This window comes from Lathamus discolor, chromosome 1, assembly GCF_037157495.1.
Source record: "Lathamus discolor isolate bLatDis1 chromosome 1, bLatDis1.hap1, whole genome shotgun sequence".
Taxonomy (NCBI): domain Eukaryota; kingdom Metazoa; phylum Chordata; class Aves; order Psittaciformes; family Psittacidae; genus Lathamus; species Lathamus discolor.
In genome coordinates this window covers 29,205,542-29,224,065 of record NC_088884.1, presented here as the reverse complement: position 1 = coordinate 29,224,065, position 18,524 = coordinate 29,205,542, and the positions used below count along the sequence as shown (strand labels likewise).

At 45.1% G+C, this 18,524-nt stretch overlaps 1 protein-coding gene and 1 long non-coding RNA gene across 2 annotated transcripts; one reads left to right on the top strand and one right to left on the bottom strand.

Annotated features, from left to right (window-relative positions):
- Positions 1-874: 874 nt before the first annotated feature.
- CCDC71L (coiled-coil domain containing 71 like) lies at positions 875-6,475 on the bottom strand. Its single transcript, XM_065666061.1, has one exon. The coding sequence runs from the start codon at positions 6,283-6,285 to the stop codon at positions 5,434-5,436; it is 852 nt and encodes a 283-aa protein (XP_065522133.1). The 5' UTR covers positions 6,286-6,475; the 3' UTR covers positions 875-5,433.
- Positions 6,476-9,743: 3,268 nt separating this feature from the next.
- On the top strand, positions 9,744-16,309 carry LOC136007088 (uncharacterized). The gene is made up of 3 exons (XR_010609465.1): positions 9,744-9,805; positions 11,267-11,553; positions 16,049-16,309. It is a non-coding gene; the product is annotated as an uncharacterized LOC136007088 (long non-coding RNA).
- The last annotated feature ends 2,215 nt before the right edge of the window (positions 16,310-18,524 follow it).

The following is an 18,524-nucleotide window of genomic DNA, read 5'->3' as shown; positions in this document are numbered from 1 at the left end:
GTTTGGTTTCCTACCTCTCATCCAGGAAATACCATCTGTTTGGAAACAGCATCTGGCATTTTGCATAAAGACCACTGCTGCCCAAAGGTAAAGTTAGCATAACACTTAGTACAAGTCTGTGCACTTGTGAACGCGTCTTCTCCATCTTCACAGGTCATCCTATAGCAAGTTGATTTGGCTTGGGCAACACAAGCTGATATATAGGCTGCTCAGCTGCACAAGCAAAATAACAGGCAATTACAGATGGCTGAAGGCAAAGACAGTGAAGACTGAGGAGGTGGAAAGCAGCAGCCAGCTACACACAAGACACACACACAAAAATAACTGTCTTTCAGAGCAAGAATTTCACCTCCCATCTACATTATGTTCACTCTACCTCACTCCTCAAAACTAGCCAAGGAAAAGAGGACAGGTAGAGCTCATCTGTGTTCCTGAAGTAGCAATGAGAAGAAAACCCCAGAATGATCAGTTCAAGAGATAGGGCTTTCCCGTTGGCGGTGTTTTAACTTCAATGCTGTTAGGTCTCATCTTCTATAACCTCGAATAAGGAGGTTGAAGGAGAACTGGAATGGAATCTTACAGGCCCATGGACAGTATAGGAAACCACACACTTTCTGCTTGGCTGGGTATCTTGCACACCTGTTTGAGTAAAAATGACCTGCCTGAATGAAGGCTCACTTTTTCCATCTCCGATAATGTCAAGGCTTTCTTAGCAGTTCCCTGGGGAGTTTCACAGTAAATAAATGGATAATCAAGACTCATTATTCTTGATATTAACCTTGAATTTTCAAGTCTTTTTACATAACAAAATGGCAGCAATGAGAAGAACAAAAAGATTTTTTTTCGTAATTCTATAAAGATAATTAGGCAGTAATGTTGAGGAAATATGCTTTATTTTTACAATATGGAAAAATGCTTTTGCCTTGATTAACAATAAGAAGTGCTCCAAAATTCTCCTTCATTGGCTTAACACACTTATTGGATGCCTCATGATAGTTTGGTAGCAAATCATCACGAGCAGTACACATCTGAAGTCCCTGCCAAGCAAAGCCCCTACCACAGAACACTGCAGTGAATCTGCCTCAGTCTTTCCTCAGTTAAGGCAGTTATGCTCACCGAAAATAAAGAGCGGATGAAGAAGCACGGTGTTTCCTAAAAAACGCAATATCCAGGAATCTTCTCTTAGCTTAGTGAATATTATTGTACAGAGTGAAATGTTTCAAGCTGTTATAACACAGTCCTCAGAATTCAGAATTTCAAAGTTCCTTCTCCAAGAGGGGTAACTGGAATTTGGGTCTCTAAAAGTCTAGGATTTCTTACCTATTATCTCATTTGATACGAATCCCTGCGAAGCAGTTTGCTCTGTGAATCTAGCCCTTTGCATCCAGATCTCCTATATTTGCGGACATAAGCAAAACCAGAGCTTCTCAAGTCAAACAGAACATTCTGTTCAACGCAAACATCAGTGTTTTCAACTCATTCATACAAATCTGAATTATTCTGGTTCAGTTCACTGGGCCAAAAGGAAACAGGAGATGCTTTCAGTACTACTGGTTACACATGCATACGAACCTTGGACTCAAAACTTCGGCACTGACAGACTGTTTCAAATAGCATGAGGAGGCCAAGATGCTGCCTTATTGAAGTGAGTGTAAAATTATTTGGGATCAAAGCTGTAATCTATAAACTAGATTCAGTCTGCCCTTTGCTTCAGATAGGCAAGGAAATGCAGATACATGCAACATCCCCTACCCATTCAGAGCAAAATCCAAGTACCACTAGTCTTGCCTTTGCCAAACGTATACAACATGCTCCACATGAGGTTTGGGCATATACAAAGTTTGGTGTTTATAGGCTAGCAATAGATGGTTTCAAGGACCAGTTGTAAACTTTGGTCCTTTTGATGTGGAAACTTCTACGCAACGTTAGAGTACAGGAAATTTTTTTTGCAAGGCACTGCTTTCTCCTCTTATGAGCTTCAGTCCCAAACAGTGTATTTGTACAATGACTCAGATGAAGGCACTGCCTCTTGAACATAAAACTTACACTAGGCAACACACTAGATGCAATGGTCTAAACTTTCGCCCTGGCATCTGGGGCCATCACACAACTCTTTCTGACATGGTAGCATTTTGAAGTTCAGTAACCTTTGAGTGACTGGATGAAAATTTAGATTTCGTAAAGGAAGTAGTACAACTTGCAGTACACAAAGCCATTGTATGATGTGAGCTCAAGGAACCAGCTACTGCAAAAGAAGTCTGGCAAGAGAGTTTACCACAAGATTCCTGTTTAATATGAAACCACCCCTGCTGACTGAACTAGACTGGGCATTGTACACTAGATTTATTCTGGGCCTGCATTTTGTCAGTCTCAGAAGGAGCCCCATATGACAGGATGTTGAAACCACTGAGTTAAATCAGGCAAATCACACTCAGTGTGTGTGTAGGAACAGCCACATGGAGTCAGACCAGAAGTCCATCTAACCCATTACCCCTTCTCCAACAGCATACAAATAGGTAGAGCACAACAACATTATCAGCCCTTTATGTAGAATAAACCCTAAGGCTTCCATGCTTAAAACTATCTAACTCAATGCTGCAGCAATTTCATGCGCCCCCTTCCAAACCTCCTCAGCTCTGGTCTACAGCTAGAAAGTCAAACAAAAGCCAGCAAGTACTAACCTGTCCAAATCTAAAACAGACTAGTTTTCTGATTATTTAGCTTCCTCAGATGAGCACAGAGGTTCGAGAAGAGAAAAGGGAGGAGAAAGCTGGACCACAGATAATCCTGTCCTGGATTGCCACAGACTGCCATGAAAACAATTATGAAATTAGCTCTCTTGGCTTCCCTGTAAACTGTTAGCTTCCACATGCCACCTTGTTCTCAGATCCTTTGCTGACCTATTTCAACACACTAATTTGCCAAAAAACCTGACTAAAGATTTCCCCCTCTTAACTGACTTCAGACTGAAATAGCTCAGTTAAGAACCTGTAAATGCAGCTGTCAAAGGAGTTTAGACTACAGTGAAACTTCAGTCCGACTTGCTAACAGGGTATCAGCAAATCATACCATACCCCCAATAAAGCTGCCACTTCAAAACCAAGAAGTCAAAGCACAACCAGGAGAAAAATAAGCAAGCCTTACGCATACAGCCCACACAACAAGTCACTCAAAGTTACTTCACTGTATTTTGTACCCCCAGAGAACATTTTGGGATGAGGTTCCAAACAAGGCAGCACAAATTTAATACAGTGTCTCCCATGTCATACCTCTGGCAGCCCTAACTCTGCCCTTGAAATCTGATCTAGCCCATCCTGTGCCTGTTTATGAGTTAACTGAAGAATCTGCACAACTGCCTATATTTTACCATCTTTCCACACAGGTCTCTCAAAAGAATACTATAAAAATAACCTAACAGTAGGAGCACTGAAATCAACAAGACTCTTCAAGAACCAATAACAATACTCTTGTGTTTTTGAATGCAATGTGGAAGGTCAGAACTTAAAATACTTGGAGCCTTGGCATTTGGTCACACTGCAGCTTATCTTACTGGGTTTTACATCACCACAATTTCACCTTCACATTTAAGCAGTTACTATAGCTAGCCAGAGAAACAGCATGATAATATGCACCCTTGAACTTCCATTTCTTAATTCACTTCTGAAATGTGTGACGTGGCACTACTGCAGCAATCAGCAGGCAGCCTAACATTATGTAAACAGTTTCAAAAGCCTGATGGATATAGAATAGATTAACTTTTAGTTTGGAAGAATAAGAACTTTGCAGCTTTGCTAAGCAAAAACTAAAAAACCATTAACAGGTTTTAGAGGAAGGTGGCTGCTCTAGGTTAGCACTACCAAGCTTTTACAAGCAGCCTCCACACATCAGACTATCTTACTGCCTCTGTCAACAGCAGGCAATAAGGAGTCAAGAGACATCAGAAATCTTAAGTCTCAAAACCATTCTATAAGCAAGTTGTGAAGTCATTTGTTCTACCACAGAAGCTAGTTAGTTAGTCTATGTACCTGGTATCCTGGTAGATGAAACAGTCTATCGCCTACTATTTCTTAAGAAAATCACATTCTCCCTCACACACATTTTTGCTCCTCATGCACCAACTGCAAGGCACAAGACCTAAAGAAAGCCTTTAATCCATCAATTTAAAGGGAGACCGCTTATCACATAGAATGACAACATGGTATTTTTCAGTCAAAATAATCAAGCTACATCATGAGTTTTGCATCAGCGTTCACTGTGAAACCCAGGAGAGGTTTATAAAAATAATTACATGCAAGTAATTATGTTAAATATGATTACCCATCATTAATCATCTCACAGTCATGGGATAACAACCAGCACTATTTTGTGATGAAGAGATCAGAAGTCTTGCTGTTTCTGCAGAGAGGCACTTCAGTGTGATATTTGTGTCATGCGAGCTACTGACTTCTGGCTATCAGCACCAACATCGTATCATAGTTCACCTTCAGACACCTATACATCACTCCGGTAAGTAGAAACATTCTTCACAAACTCTAAGTGCGCTTAAATTAAGTGCCTAGATGGTGTACTTCACCGAGGAGAGGAGCCCATCCCTATACAGTTTCATTGAACTGAAACACCACTGTTCTTTGACTTTTATTAAGTTCACTTAGGTTGACCAGATGAGCTTCCCTAAAGTAAACAGGGTTATAAAATACCAGAATGATTCTATCCTTAGGTGCTCAATAGAAACAAATACTTGGTTCAACTAGAAAACTTTAAAAATGACTTTAGATACAAAAGTGTAACAATTATACTGCGCAATACAACTTGATATATCACTAAGCCCATGAAATTAAAGTTTTTTGCACCATCAAGAATAGCCACAAGTCCTGAACCTCCGTTCTTTATGCATCCTTGACCAGAGTAAACCTAAAGTTGGGAATGCGTGGGATTCAAAATACCCTGAGCACATACTAGTGCAACACCACAAAGCATACATAATCCATGGGAAAAGGGAGAACGGGAAGGGTGGGGGAAAATTAGCAAGAATCAGATGGTGCTTTATTATACAAGCATGAAAGCAAGTTCCTTTGGAAAATAACTTCTTGGGTGGACTTCTGGACCAGTGAGGTAGCCCAATGGGAGAGAAAAAAGTGGAAGTGGAACTTGGTCCCCACGCGTGATACCTGCCGGAGGGTCCCTCGCATCTCTCCGCGCCCCGGCAGGGACGGGCCGAGGCCCGGGCCCTGGCTACGCGGCCCGGCAAGCCGCCCCCCGTGCGGCTGGGGATCCGGCCCCCGCCAGAGCGGGCCATAAAGTGCTGCAGCGGAACACGATCCAGACAAAAGCAATGTAAACAGGTGACTGATATCGGTCTCTTTATCCGCACCGCGGGGAAGGTGAGGAGCCGGTCAACGCCCCCCCCACCCCAACCCCAGCCCACCCGCGTCCTCAGGACGGCGCCACGGGGAAGCGGCGCACCCGCACCACGGGAGACAGGTCCACGCCGAGGATCCGCTGCGCTCGGCGCTGAGCCGCCGCCAGGCTCCGGCGGCTCCAGACGCTGCCCCGCACCCGGATGGAAGGGAAGGTGGTGAGGCTGGGGGTGGCCGCCTTCCAGATCTCCTCCAGCGACTTGCCCCCGAAGGGCTCCCAAGCGGCGCCCCCCGCCGGGCTGTCCCGCTCGCTGTCCGCCTCCTCGCCCGGCGGGCACAACGCCAAAGCCGCCTCTTCCCCACCACCGCAGGGGTCGGCGACCACCGGCGCCCTCGCTTGCCGCTGTCTCTGCCGTACCCTCCTGCGGCGCCGCCGCCGCCGCCGCCGCCTGGAGCTGCCACCGGCCGTCGCGGCCCGGCGCTTGGCGTCCGCGGCGGGGAGGCGCCGCTTGCCGACGCGGCGGCGGGGTCGCTCCGCCGAGGGCGGCGGCGGGTCGGGGACGACGGCTCGGCAGGAGGCGTATCCGTAAACGTCCTTGCTGCGAAGGATGACCGGGGAGAACTCGTGCTTGAGGCTGCAGAGGAAGTTCCAGAGCTCCGAGTCGGAGCTCATGAACTCCGTGGACTTGGGCATGAAGAGCTTGAGGGCGTCGCCCAACGCCTTGGTGCCTGCGAAGGAGACCTGCGAACGCGAGTACACAACTTTCTCCGCGCCCCCTTCCAGCCCCCACGCAGCGGGCGCCGCTCCGCCGTCGGCTGTCTCCGCCGACACCGCAGGGTCTCCCGCAGCCGCCGCGGCGCTCCCCGCCTCTTGGTTCATCTTCCCGGCTCCTCTCTCCAGCGCCGCCTGCTTCCTACTGCGGGTCATGGAGACAGAGAGACGGGGCGGGCGGGGTAAAAGGCGCTGAGAAGGGAGAGCGGATCAGGGATGAGGAGCCGGCCGCAGCCCGGCCGCCGCCGAGCGCCCGCCGTCGCACCGCACCCCGGCGCCCTCCCGCCCGGTGGGGAGTGACGATCGATAGCCTACCGCCCGGCACAAAATGGCGCTTTAAAGTCCCAGGCGGGACTGCGCACCGGCCCGCCCTCCCTCCGCGCCCGGCGGTTGGCCCGTTTGAAACGCGTCAGGTGGGCCAAGCCCCGCCCTCCGAGAGGCGGCCATTGGGAGCGTGGCGAGGGCCCCGCGCTGCGGGTAGCGAGGCGCCGTGGGGCGGCCTGCCGTGGGGCGGCCGGTGGCGAGCCCCGGCTCCTAAGGGGTGTCCCGGCTGGTGCCGCTCAGCCCCTGTGCGGTGTCCCAGCTGGTGGCCCCTTTCCTCAAGGAACGTGGCCGGTTTCAGCAGGCCTGGGACAACCGCTGCACCGCGTGCGGGTGTCGCACCTTGTCGCGAGGGTCAGGTTCCTCACAGGGTGGTGGGCAAGGATGGATTCAGCCCTGAAATGTGACTGAGTAAGGACTGGGTTGGAGGCTTCGACGGGCAGGGTCCTGGGGAGGAAGAGTGATGAGTGAAATGTTAAAAAGGGGTAAACAGACATGAAATGGGGAAGGCTGCCATACACTGTTAAAGGCGTCCATTGCGTTGCAGGGGAGTTTTTAACATGAACCTGTAGGCCGGTCATTCAACAACATCGTAAGTCACAGAATCACAGAACAGCTGAGGTTGGAAGGAACGTGTTGAGGTTGTCGGCTCCAAGCCCGTGCTCGAAACAGGGCCACCTACAGCAGGTTGGCCCAGGCTCTGTCTAGATGACTCTTGATTGCCTCCGGGGATGGAGACTCCTCTCTGGTGACCTGAGACATGAGAAAACAGAACAAAGCTTCATCAGGGGAAGTTCAGATTGGGCGTTAGGGAAGTCTTCACTGAGGGGGTGGTTGGTCACTGGAACAGGTTCCACAGGGAACTTGTCATGGCACCAACCCTGTCAGAGTTCAGGGAGCATCTCAGTGATGCTCCTTGTCATATGGTTTAGCTTTAGGGCATCCCGCAAGGAGCAGGGAGTTGGACTCGATGATCCTTATGGACCCCTTCCAGCTCAAGATACTCTATGATTCCATGATTCCACAACATGAGGAGCCTGTGCCAGTGGTCAGTCACCCTCACAGTGAAAAGGTGTTTCCTGATGTTCAGAGGGAACCTCCTGTATTTCAGTTTGTGCTCATTGCCTCTGGTCCTGTCCCTGGGCACCAGTGAGAAGAGCCTGGTTCTGTCTTTGCACCCTGCCTTCATGTATCTATGTACATTAATGAGATTCCCCTTGAGCCTTCTCTTCTCCAGATGGAACAGTCCCAGCTCTCTCAGCCTTTTCTTGTAGGAGATGTGCCATCCCCTTCAATATCTTTGTGGCCCTTTGTTGGACTCTGTCCAGTATGTCCCTGTCTGTCTTTTTCTGAGGAACCCAGAACTGGACACAGTGCTTCATCAGCGCTGAATAAAGTGGAAGGATCACCTTCCTCAAGCTGCTTGCCTAACACAGCCCAGGTCATTATTCATCCTCGTTGTGGCAAGGGCACATTGCTAACTTATGTTCAATCTCGTGTCCACCAAGACCCCTGGGTCCTTTTCTGCCAGGCTGTTTTCCGTCTGGGTGGCCCCAAGCATGTCAGCCCATTTCTTCAGCCTGTGGACACTAGAATATTCACAGCATTTTGGGGAAAAAAATCAAGTCTTTGTGTTGGTTCAGCCCTTTGTGAGAATCAACATCTTGCTGAGTCCACAATGCCATTTCCTCCTGCTTGACACCGCTATGTTTGCAGCCTTATAACACAATTTTGTCAGCTGTTGTGAAACCCCATGTCCCTCTTGGTCATGCTTTCTGATACTTCAGAAGCTGTTGCCACAGGGAGAATGTTCTGTTAGGTTCCCACATTGTTTCAATTAAACCAGAGCTCTTTCCACAAGCCAGAACAGCAAGGTGTCAGCAAGGGCAGATGTGGTTTAACCTTCCCTACAAATCCAACTCGGGGTTTCATTAGACTCCTAACTAATTACTTTCTCTGAACATCAGTAAAGGGCGAGAAGTAACATTTTTCTTCATAGATAGTCTTTGTTCTGTAATTAATCTTTCAGTTTAGAGTAGGGAAATCTTTTATTCTCAACTCATCAAGAACATAAATTGGAATGTTTAGAAAGCCAGTCAAGTAAGAGGCAGAAATTCTGCATAAGAAATTATTCCTTACTGCCAGTGGAAATAAATGGATTTTCTTTACAGTATAATTTAGCTTGTGTTCATGGAAACTCAAGAATATTAATCCAAATAACCATTTAAAGTGGTTATTAACAAAGCCATTTTAAATCTTCACGGGGACAGTTTCGAAGTGTAGCCATACCTTAAACCAGCTTTATAGATGACCCATTTCAAAAAACAACTTTCCCCAAATGATGGTGTTAGTACTGTTTTTAATTGGATTAATTTCACAGTGTACTTTAGAGCACAGTCATGCGGTCAGATTGATTTAACTGAGGGAGGTATCCTATAATGCAGAGGATAAGAGCCCAGAGCTGGAGGCATTATGGCCAGGCATCTCTTGATCCCACCGTGCTGCAGTTAATCACACTCTGGCATACAAGTGCCCACTCGCAGGGATGGGGTCATCACCTGCAGGACCACAGGAGGTGACCTCTGCTCACATTCACAGTGGAGGGAGCTCCCACACTATCAGCCTCAGCAGCTCAGCTGACCAGTGGGTCCTCATTAAACTGCAGAAACCCAGTTGCTTATAATCATTAGCCATAACCTTTTCCCTGAAATTACAAATATTTCTGGCATATGACTAGAAAATCTTTGAGGCAAGTTGGGGAATTTTCAATAAGCAGTAGATGAGTCACTGTAGCTACAAATGAAAAGACGGAATAGCATGTGTTTGTTAATCAGCACTTATTCACTAATTTTACTATTTTGCTTCCAGGATGGACAATACCATTTTAAGGCATGGAATGTAATCTCACTTTTACAACTTCATTATGAGGTTTCTGCAGTGTAACACTTTCATTTTAGTACCTTTCAAAGTCATCTCAAGAAAATCCATGGTAATTGGCTATCTTTTAGTAATTTACAGTAGCTCAGTACAGTAATAATGATGATAATAAAAATGAATAATCCTTTGGAAGTGTATAGCTCTCCATTTTAATCATACTACTTCTTATAAGTATTAATTATCATTCATGGTACTCCTGAGTTATGTAAGTAAATATTGCCTTTCTTTAACAGATGAATAAAATGAAGAAATGGATTAAAATGGCTTGACTGAGATGTATAGACTATGACTTAATTTTCTGTAGATCTTAATTTTTAACAATCATTATTCTAAAAACACAGTGAATGTCTACATTGGAGAAGACTAAGAGAAAACTAAGAGAAGACTAAGAGAAAACTGGGAGAAGACTAAGAGGAAGGTAAGAGAAGAAGGGAAGGGAAAGGGAAGATATCTGTAATTTTTGTTCTCTTATTTGTTAGCATTTGTTTTCTTTATAGAATTCTTGAGAAGGAGGGGCAAAATACCAAATGATAAATTACTGCAGGGACACTTAATTTTCTTAAATAATTCCTGCCTGGTACCATAAACCCACCAGTAACTGCTAATTTTTTTAATTGCTAACAATGTTTTCTGTACATGTGATCACATCAAGTTTTGAGTCCTGATGAACCCTAAAATCCTGTATATTAAGTCACACCACTTCTGCTGCTGGGGCTTTTCCTCCAGCATACTCATGCTCTTCTACCCAGATTAGCAATGTCAGTCTTACTGCCCAATGCCTTTAAAGATAACCACTCTTTTCCAATAGCTTTACCTTGGCTGTTGAGTGGTTGCATTAACTGGGAGCCTGCTGCAGTTAATTTGCTTCCTAAATGTTTTTAGCATACTTTTGGGGAAGTTTGCGTGACAGTGCAAGCATGACTCCACATCCATTCACAATTAAACAAACCAGATGTTACCCAATAGTCATCAGGTTCCTGGGTCTGAGAAGTGCCCAGAGAAGCATTGGCAAAATTCCTGAAAATACTTTCAAAGATAGACAGAAGCAAATAATTTACAAGAATAATCTCTCAGCCAGTTATTAGGAACAACAACAACAACAAACAAAAAAAAAAAGTGGGATTGCTATGTGTAGGAATTGCAGTTGCAGTCAAAAAGGGAAAGAAGATGTTAGGTATCACTGTGGAAGGGATAGAAAGCAAAACAGCAGACAGCATTCTGCTGAATACAAGTCCATTGTGCCTCCACAAGTCCCGAATACCGTGCATTTCTAGTCTTACCATAGAATCACAGAATAGAGATTATAGCAATGATATGAAGAAGGGCAACTAAGGTGATCAGAAATATGGAACAGCTTCTCTATGAAAAAGAGATTAAATAGGCTACAACCCTTCAGCTTTAAAAAACAGATGGCTGAGGAAGATGATAAAGGTTTATAAAACTGTGATAGTACAAAAAATATAGATAAGAAATTATTATGTCTTAGTTTTCATAATCCAAGAATGACAGGGAAGCACATGAAGCTATAAATCAGAATACCAAAAAGACATACTTTTTTTTCCCAGGTAACTCATAATTAGTCTGTGGACTTCATTTCCCAGCAAAGTTCCCTAAATGGAAAAATGTACCCCAGTACTGAATATAAAGGAGAGCTGATCAAGAAGGTGTTGCAGGGATTACAGAGCTCACCATTCAAAATGATTAGACATGAATGGAAAAAAAAAAAATCCATGAAGAGCTGTTGTATGTGAAAACCAAGTCTAGCACCTTGGGATTAGAAAGCCCATAAACCAAGGGCTGAGAGAGGAAAAGAGAATATACAGAAGGAGGTAACCCTCAGTATCTGCACCATTCTAACTCTCCTACCCTTCCTCTTCAGCCTCTAACATACAAAGACACGGGACTAGGTGGACCCTGGAGCTGGCCATCATGGCTGGTAGTACTCTACAAACCTGTTAGAAGACAGAAGAGAGCAACCACAGCAGTAAAACACAGTGTTTCTTTCCCAGAGTTTTATTGTTGCAAGAGCTTACAGCAGCTGGAAGAGGATATTCTAGGACTGAAAGGCAATGAAGCATTTGCAGAGGAAGAAACACAGAGGTTACAGAGTCCATCAGCAGCCAGGAGCCACACTCGGGCAGAAGCCCAACAAAGATGCAGCCTGAGGTAAAGTGTATTCCACTGGCTGTGATTATTGCATGCTCATTTTTCACTTTGTTCATAGCCTCAATACACACTGTCAAAATGGTGACTGACTACTTGCAGAGGGGAAGAAAGGATATTTTTTTAAAATAAGCCTTTTATTTCAATAGCATTTGTTGACAGTGTTTGGAAGAGGAAAATAATCCCTAACATATTTTAGCAGAAGACTCTGATATATTCAAAACCCCCCTGAAGCAATAGTAAAAATAAAAATACACAATGAAGCATGCTTTGTGAGATACAGAAAGCACTCCTAGATTTTTTAGCAGAAGCTGTTTAACATTTGTTTCCACATTCTAGGAAGTAATCTGTATGTGATGCACATAGCCATGCAAAGCATGCAGCCTTTGTATCATTATTGCCCTGTTATTGCCCTGTTATTGAAAAATCATGGCAGTCAGGTGAAGTTCCCGACAACTGGAAAAAGGGAAATATAACCCCCATTTTCAAGAAGGGGAAAATGGAAGACCCGGGGAATCACAGACCAGTCAGTCTCACCTCTGTGCCTGGCAAAATCTTGGAGCACATTCTCCTGGAAGGCATGCTAAGGCACATGAAAAACAACAAGGTGCTTGGTGACAGCCAGCATGGCTTCACTAAGGGGAAATCCTGCCTGACCAATTTGGTGGCCTTCTATGATGGGGCTACAGAATTGATGGACAAGGGTAAAGCAGTTGATGTCATCTACCTGGACTTGTGCAAAGCGTTTGACACTGTCCAACAAGACATCCTTCTCTCTAAATTGGAGAGACATCAATTTGATGGATGGACCACTCGGTGGATAAAGAACTGGCTGGATGGCCTCACACAAAGAGTTGTGGTCGATGGCTCGATGTCCAGCTGGAGACCAGGAACGAGTGGTGTCCCTCAGGGATCGGTGTTGGGACCGGTCTTGTTTAACATCTTCATCGCTGACATGGACAGTGGGATTGAGTGCGCCCTCAGCAAGTTTGCCGATGACACCAAGCTGTGTGGTCCGGTTGATATGCTGGAGGGAAGGGATGCCACCCAGAGGGACCTTGACACGCTTGTGAGGTGGGCTGATGCCAACCTTATGAAGTTCAACCACGACAAGTGCAAGGTCCTGCACCTGGGTTGGAGCAATCCCAGGCACAGCTACAGGCTGGGCAAAGAAGAGATTCAGAGCGGCCCTGCGGAGAAGGACTTGGGGGTGCTGGTTGATGAGAAAATGAACATGAGCCGGCTTCAGTGTGCACTCGCAGCCCAGAAAGCCAACCGTATCCTGGGCTGCATCAAAAGGAGCGTGACCAGCAGGTCGAAAGACGTGACCCTGCCCCTCTACTCTGCTCTTGTGAGACCTCACCTGGAGTATTGTGTGCAGTTCTGGTGTCCTCAACATAAAAAGGACATGGAACTGTTGGAACAAGTCCAGAGGAGGGCCACGAGGATGATCAGGGGACTGGAGCACCTCCTGTATGAAGATAGGTTGAGGAAGTTGGGGCTGTTCAGCCTGGAGAAGAGAAGGCTGCGTGGGGACCTAATAGCAGCCTTCCAGTATCTGAAGGAGGCCTATAGGGATGCTGGGGAGGGACTCTTCATCAGGAACTGTCGTGACAGAACAAGGGGTAACGGGTTAAAACTTAAACAGGGGAAGTTTAGATTGGATATAAGGAGGAAATTCTTTCCTGTTAGGGTGGTGAGACACTGGAATGGGTTGCCCAGGGAGGTTGTAAGTGCTCCATCCCTGGCGGTGTTCAAGGCCAGGTTGGATGAAGCCTTGGGTGGGATGGTTTAGTGTGAGGTGTCCCTGCCCATGGCAGGGGGGTTGGAACTAGATGATCTTGAGGTCCTTTCCAACCCTAACTATTCTATGATTCTATTAATATATGCTGATGAAAACCATGCTGGTGGTCATTGCAGTCTTGAGGGTCAATAATGGTCCCTTGGTCTAATATGTTACAAGGTCCTTGGTTTATATATCCAAAGTGAAATTTTTTCTTCCTAAACCTGTTTTTATTTCAGCTTTCCCCCCCCTCTTATTCCCTTCATTTACAGAATCCGAATCACAGAATAGTTAGGGTTGGAAAGGACCTTAAGATCATCTAGTTCCAACCCCCCTGCCATGGGTAGGGACAACTCGCACTAAACCATCTCACCCAAGGCTCTGTCCAATCTGGCCTTGAACACCACCAGGGATGGAGCATTCACATCCTCCCTGGGCAACCCATTCCAGTGCCTCACCACGCTTACAGCTAAGAGCTTCCTCCTTATATCCAATCTATACTTCCTCTAAGTTTGAACCTGTTACCCCTTGTCCTGTCGCTACAGTCCCTAATGAAGAGTCCCTCCCCAGCATCCTTAGAGCCCCCATTCACATACTGGAAGGCTGCAATGTGGTCTCCACTCAGCTTTCTCTCCTCCAGGCTGAACAGCTCCATCTTTCTCAGCCTATCTTCATACGGGAGGTGCTCCAGTCCCCTGATCATCCTCATGCCCCTCCTCTGGACTTGTTCCAACAGTTCCGTGTCCTTTCTATGTTGAGGACACCAGAACTGCACACAATGCTCCAGGTGAGGTTTCCTGAGAGCAGAGTAGAGGGGCAGGATCACCTCCTTTGACCTGCTGGTCACTCTCCTTTTGATGCAGCCCAGGATATAGTTGGCTTTCTCTCATCGACCAACACCCGCATAGAATTATAGAATGGTTTGGGTTGAAAGGGGCCTTAAAGATCATCCAGTTCCAACCCACCTGCATGGGCAGGGGCACCTTCAACTCATCCGGGTTCTCAAAGCCCCGTCCAATCTGGTCTTGAACACTGCCAGGGTTGGGGCAGCCACAGCTTCTCTAGGCAGTCCCCTAGACCATCTCTTTAACTACCCATGTTGTCTTTGATTGCATTATGCTTCCAAATCTATCTTTTCTACCCAGAATATAGTTTAGCTGATGTTAACTTTACTATAGACAAGGTAGCAGTACTTTAACTGTGCTTTCTTTGGAAAGCCAGTGCAAAGTGAGAGACACGGTGGTCGCCACAATTGGTCTTCTCTGATTAAGCTAATAAGGTGTGACATCAAATGGGGGAAGTACATAATAGAGCATGCAGGTCTTGGAAACTGAATATACTAGATCAGGAGGAAAAATCATTCTTAAAGTAAATGCTTCTAGAATGAGTTTATTTCAGGGTACCTATTCCACTTTTTTCTGTGTTCCCACCTATTTTATTCTAGGACAAATTCCAGATGGAGCTTCTGAAGGAGGATGCAGCTTGCAGGTCTCAAGCTGCAGGGAGTGCCTGGGGCCTCTCACTGGGGTGGGGGCAGCAGGAGTTGGTCTTTAAGCCTACAGACATGCCATCATTAAGAATTTGTCAGCAGTCCTGAGCATCCTGCTGTAGTTGGCCCTGCTTTGAACATTGGGGCTGAATTAGATGATTTGCAGAGGTTCCAGCCAACCTCCACAATTCTGTGATTCAGTGATAACATTTTTGGGGTTGGTTTGGTTTTAGTTTGGTTTGGTCTTTTTCTTTTTTTTTAATCATTTTCTTTTAAATTCTATTTTCTGCTGGTGCAATTTATGCTGGAACATTCTCCTTCTATTTCTTCATTCACTTTCTCTCTAAAATATGCTTTCTGCTGTACATTCTTCAAAAGATAATCCTCGTTCATAAAACAGGAAGATGATCTGCATTACTTTCCAATACTGGTATGTTTTCAGTCGAAACTCTATATTATCAAAGGTTTAAAATGGTCAGTCTAATACTGCTTTCTGAATATAATTCCAACATAGGAAATATGTTGCTCAAGAACATAGTTCTTATACGTAACAGACCACGTCATCTTGTAATATTGATCACACTGTTTCCTGAGGCACTCTATTTAAAGCACTGAGACTATTAAAACAAATGTGAATGTCATTCATTTGTCTCAAACCAGACAGTTTTTAAAGCCTACTAGCAATTATTTAATACCCTTATTAATTAAATCTTATTTTTTGATACTGAGTGTTGCTGAGCTTGTCAGTTCAAAAATTCTTTCTATGATACACTCCAGCCTGTGCTTCCATTTTCCTTCCTACCAGATTCATGCATTACCAGATGAGCTGACAGTACAAATTCACTCCAGAACAGCGGGAGCACACAATTGATTTTTTTTTTTTGTTGAACTTGCCACAGGATACAATGCAATGTTTATATTGGATTTATGTTTTATGCTGGCCTAGGGAGGACATGGTACGTGATCCAGCATAAAGTTCCTGGAGAGAAAGTTACCCTTCAAAATGCTTTGAATTAATTAGAGTGAGAGAGTTGTTACCAACTCAGCTTTGTGTGTCGTATGGATGTGGCTTTATTAAATGGATACTTACAGCAGCTTTACTGTGTCACTGGACTTCTTAGTCAGGCTCGCTCTTATTTATTCTCTCTGTCCACATGAATCTTGCAGACCTTACTGCTCACTGTGTTTGTTGTAATGGAAATTGACTGAAACTGGTTCTTTTTCAGGTCCTTGCTGTCACTTTCACAGGGCAGAGGAGTGTGAACTTCAGGCACCTTAGGTGGAAAAGGATCTTGATCTCTTCTGTTCCAGCGAATGTTGTAAGCACTCAATTATAATGCAGATCCAAATTCCTGATCCACATCCTTCCTGACTGTCCCTCCCTAACTGAAGGCTGAATCATTAAAATTCCTATTCATTTGCTTCCTGCTAAAATGAGCCATTTTTCCAAAATCACCACTTCCTCCCAGTTATAAAGATATGTTACAATACAGGTTTGCTTTGTTTGCTGTGTGTTCTATTTTGTCCCACAATTGTTATAGAATTAAACAATTCAGATACAAAGTGAATATGAGAATATGCAGATCTTCATGTGTATATGCCATTTACAATAGCAAAGGAAAAAATAAATCAGAAAAGAAACAATAAACTGAAAAGCTAAGGTTCTAGGACTAATGTAGAAATTATGAGTAATGAAGAGCTGAAAGTGTTTGCCAGGTGCAATCTGTATTTGCATGAAATTTGGAGGGGGGAAAATAATCTACAGTCTGTCTGACCAAAGCAGAGGATGGCTTTCCCAGGTGGCAGGCATTTCCTAGCAGATGGCTGTTGCACCAGGAGAGGTTAAAATACATGAAGATGGACAGTTGGACAGATAGAACAGTGGAAGGGTTAGAAAGGGATTAGAAAATGAGCAGAGAAAGAAAAGTAGATTGCAAGGAAATCACTCACCTGATGGCAAACTAAATCAGACCCATTTTAAATCACTAAAGGGTCTGATGCAGGCTAGCTGTCAGGGTGAATGTGGGCATTTTATCTATTTATCTTCACTGATTTTAGAAAAAAAATATGACTAGTTTAGATGGGAATCCTCTGGGAGTCCTGATTACAGTGAAATTAATTCCATCAGAGGTGCAGGTATGCCTTCAGTCAAAACCAATCATTTCCTTCAGCCAGTCTCTTATTTAAATTAACCACCACCGGTTATGTGATACCCAGAGCAGAAGTGGAGACATCTGTAAACAAAATCAAATTGGTCATTGGTAAATCAGCTTAGCTCCTGTACAGCCTTCTCCTGCCCCTCCTCATGGACTATCTGTGAGCACATTAGCTTTCCTAAAGTCACTCATTCCATATTTGTGGTCAAATCCCTAGTTACTGCAACTTTGAACAGCATCTCCATGTTCTGATACAGAGATGCATCATTTGGGTATGGCTAGTAAAAGAAGGCATTATTTTCAGCAGTATGACATGTGCTGATACTAAAGATGAATTAACCTAGAAAAACTAGGTAAAAGAGTTTTCACCAGGAAAGCATTTGGATACACAGCTACTTAGAGCTACATGTTTGACTTCTACCACTCCCATTATCACTCTTCAACACGGTTGTCTCAAACTATGGCCAATACAGTGTAGGATTCCTTTAGTATAATACATTGGCACTACTGCATTTTGTAGAGCTGACTAATCATACACTGGTATCAAAAAATGAGCCATGGCCTCCCAGAAGTGCTATAAACCCTGAGCTGTTGCCTACTTTGCATTTATCACCAAAACTAAGTACACTGAAAATTCTGATGTCTATGGCAAGATAAAATATTTTTGAAATTTTGAAAATATCTCAGGACAAAGAAAACTCTTTTCTGCCCAAGCTTGGAAGTTGACATGAAAATATACTCCATGTCTAACAGTTTCTGCATTTGAGATGCAGAGCTCTGTAAGATGACAGGAGGTGCTGGGGGCAGCACTGGTGGGGAAAGAGACCAGGAGCTGAGGATGACAGTGATGCAGGCAGAAGCACTGCCTCGCCGACGAGGTGTCAGCAGGTTGACTCAGCAAGTCTGGATGAGGAGCAGGTCTGGAGGCTGTGATCAGAGCCAGCATCAGGCAGGTCTGAGGCCAAGCCAGGCAGCCAAGTCAAACCAGGGAGCCAAGGTGCAGGTCAGAACGAGAAAGTCCAAGAGGAAGTGCAGACACAGCTGCTGCACAGCTGTGAGGTTGCACAAGCAGCACCAGGCAAAGGAGCATTAACTGAAAAGCAACTCCCAGGGGAGGGAGGTCAGACCCCCTCTATTCATTTCTCTCACAACAGCTTGTACCACTGAAGAGGCTGAGCTTGACTCAGCCAGCCAAACTCTTTGGAGCTGGGGGAGGTATTAAGGGCTCTTACAGTGGTATACCAGGATAGACCAAAGGTCTTCTGTGATAGTGGCCAGCTGTAGAAAAGAACTAGCTTCACCCTCTTTGGTTTGTTCTGTAGGTCATGCACTCTCACTGAGTAAGAAGCTCTGCTCCTAGCTGTCTTCCTCTGTGTTTCCTATTCCCCTAACACCCAAGAGAAGTAGGAGGGGAAGAACCAGCACCGCTATGGCTGCAGCCCTCAGTGCCCACCACCACTAGCACCAACATGGTGAGAATTGCCACCACCATCTTCTGAAGTTTCATCTCTCATTATGTTTGGGAACTGCTGCACCCAACACCTTA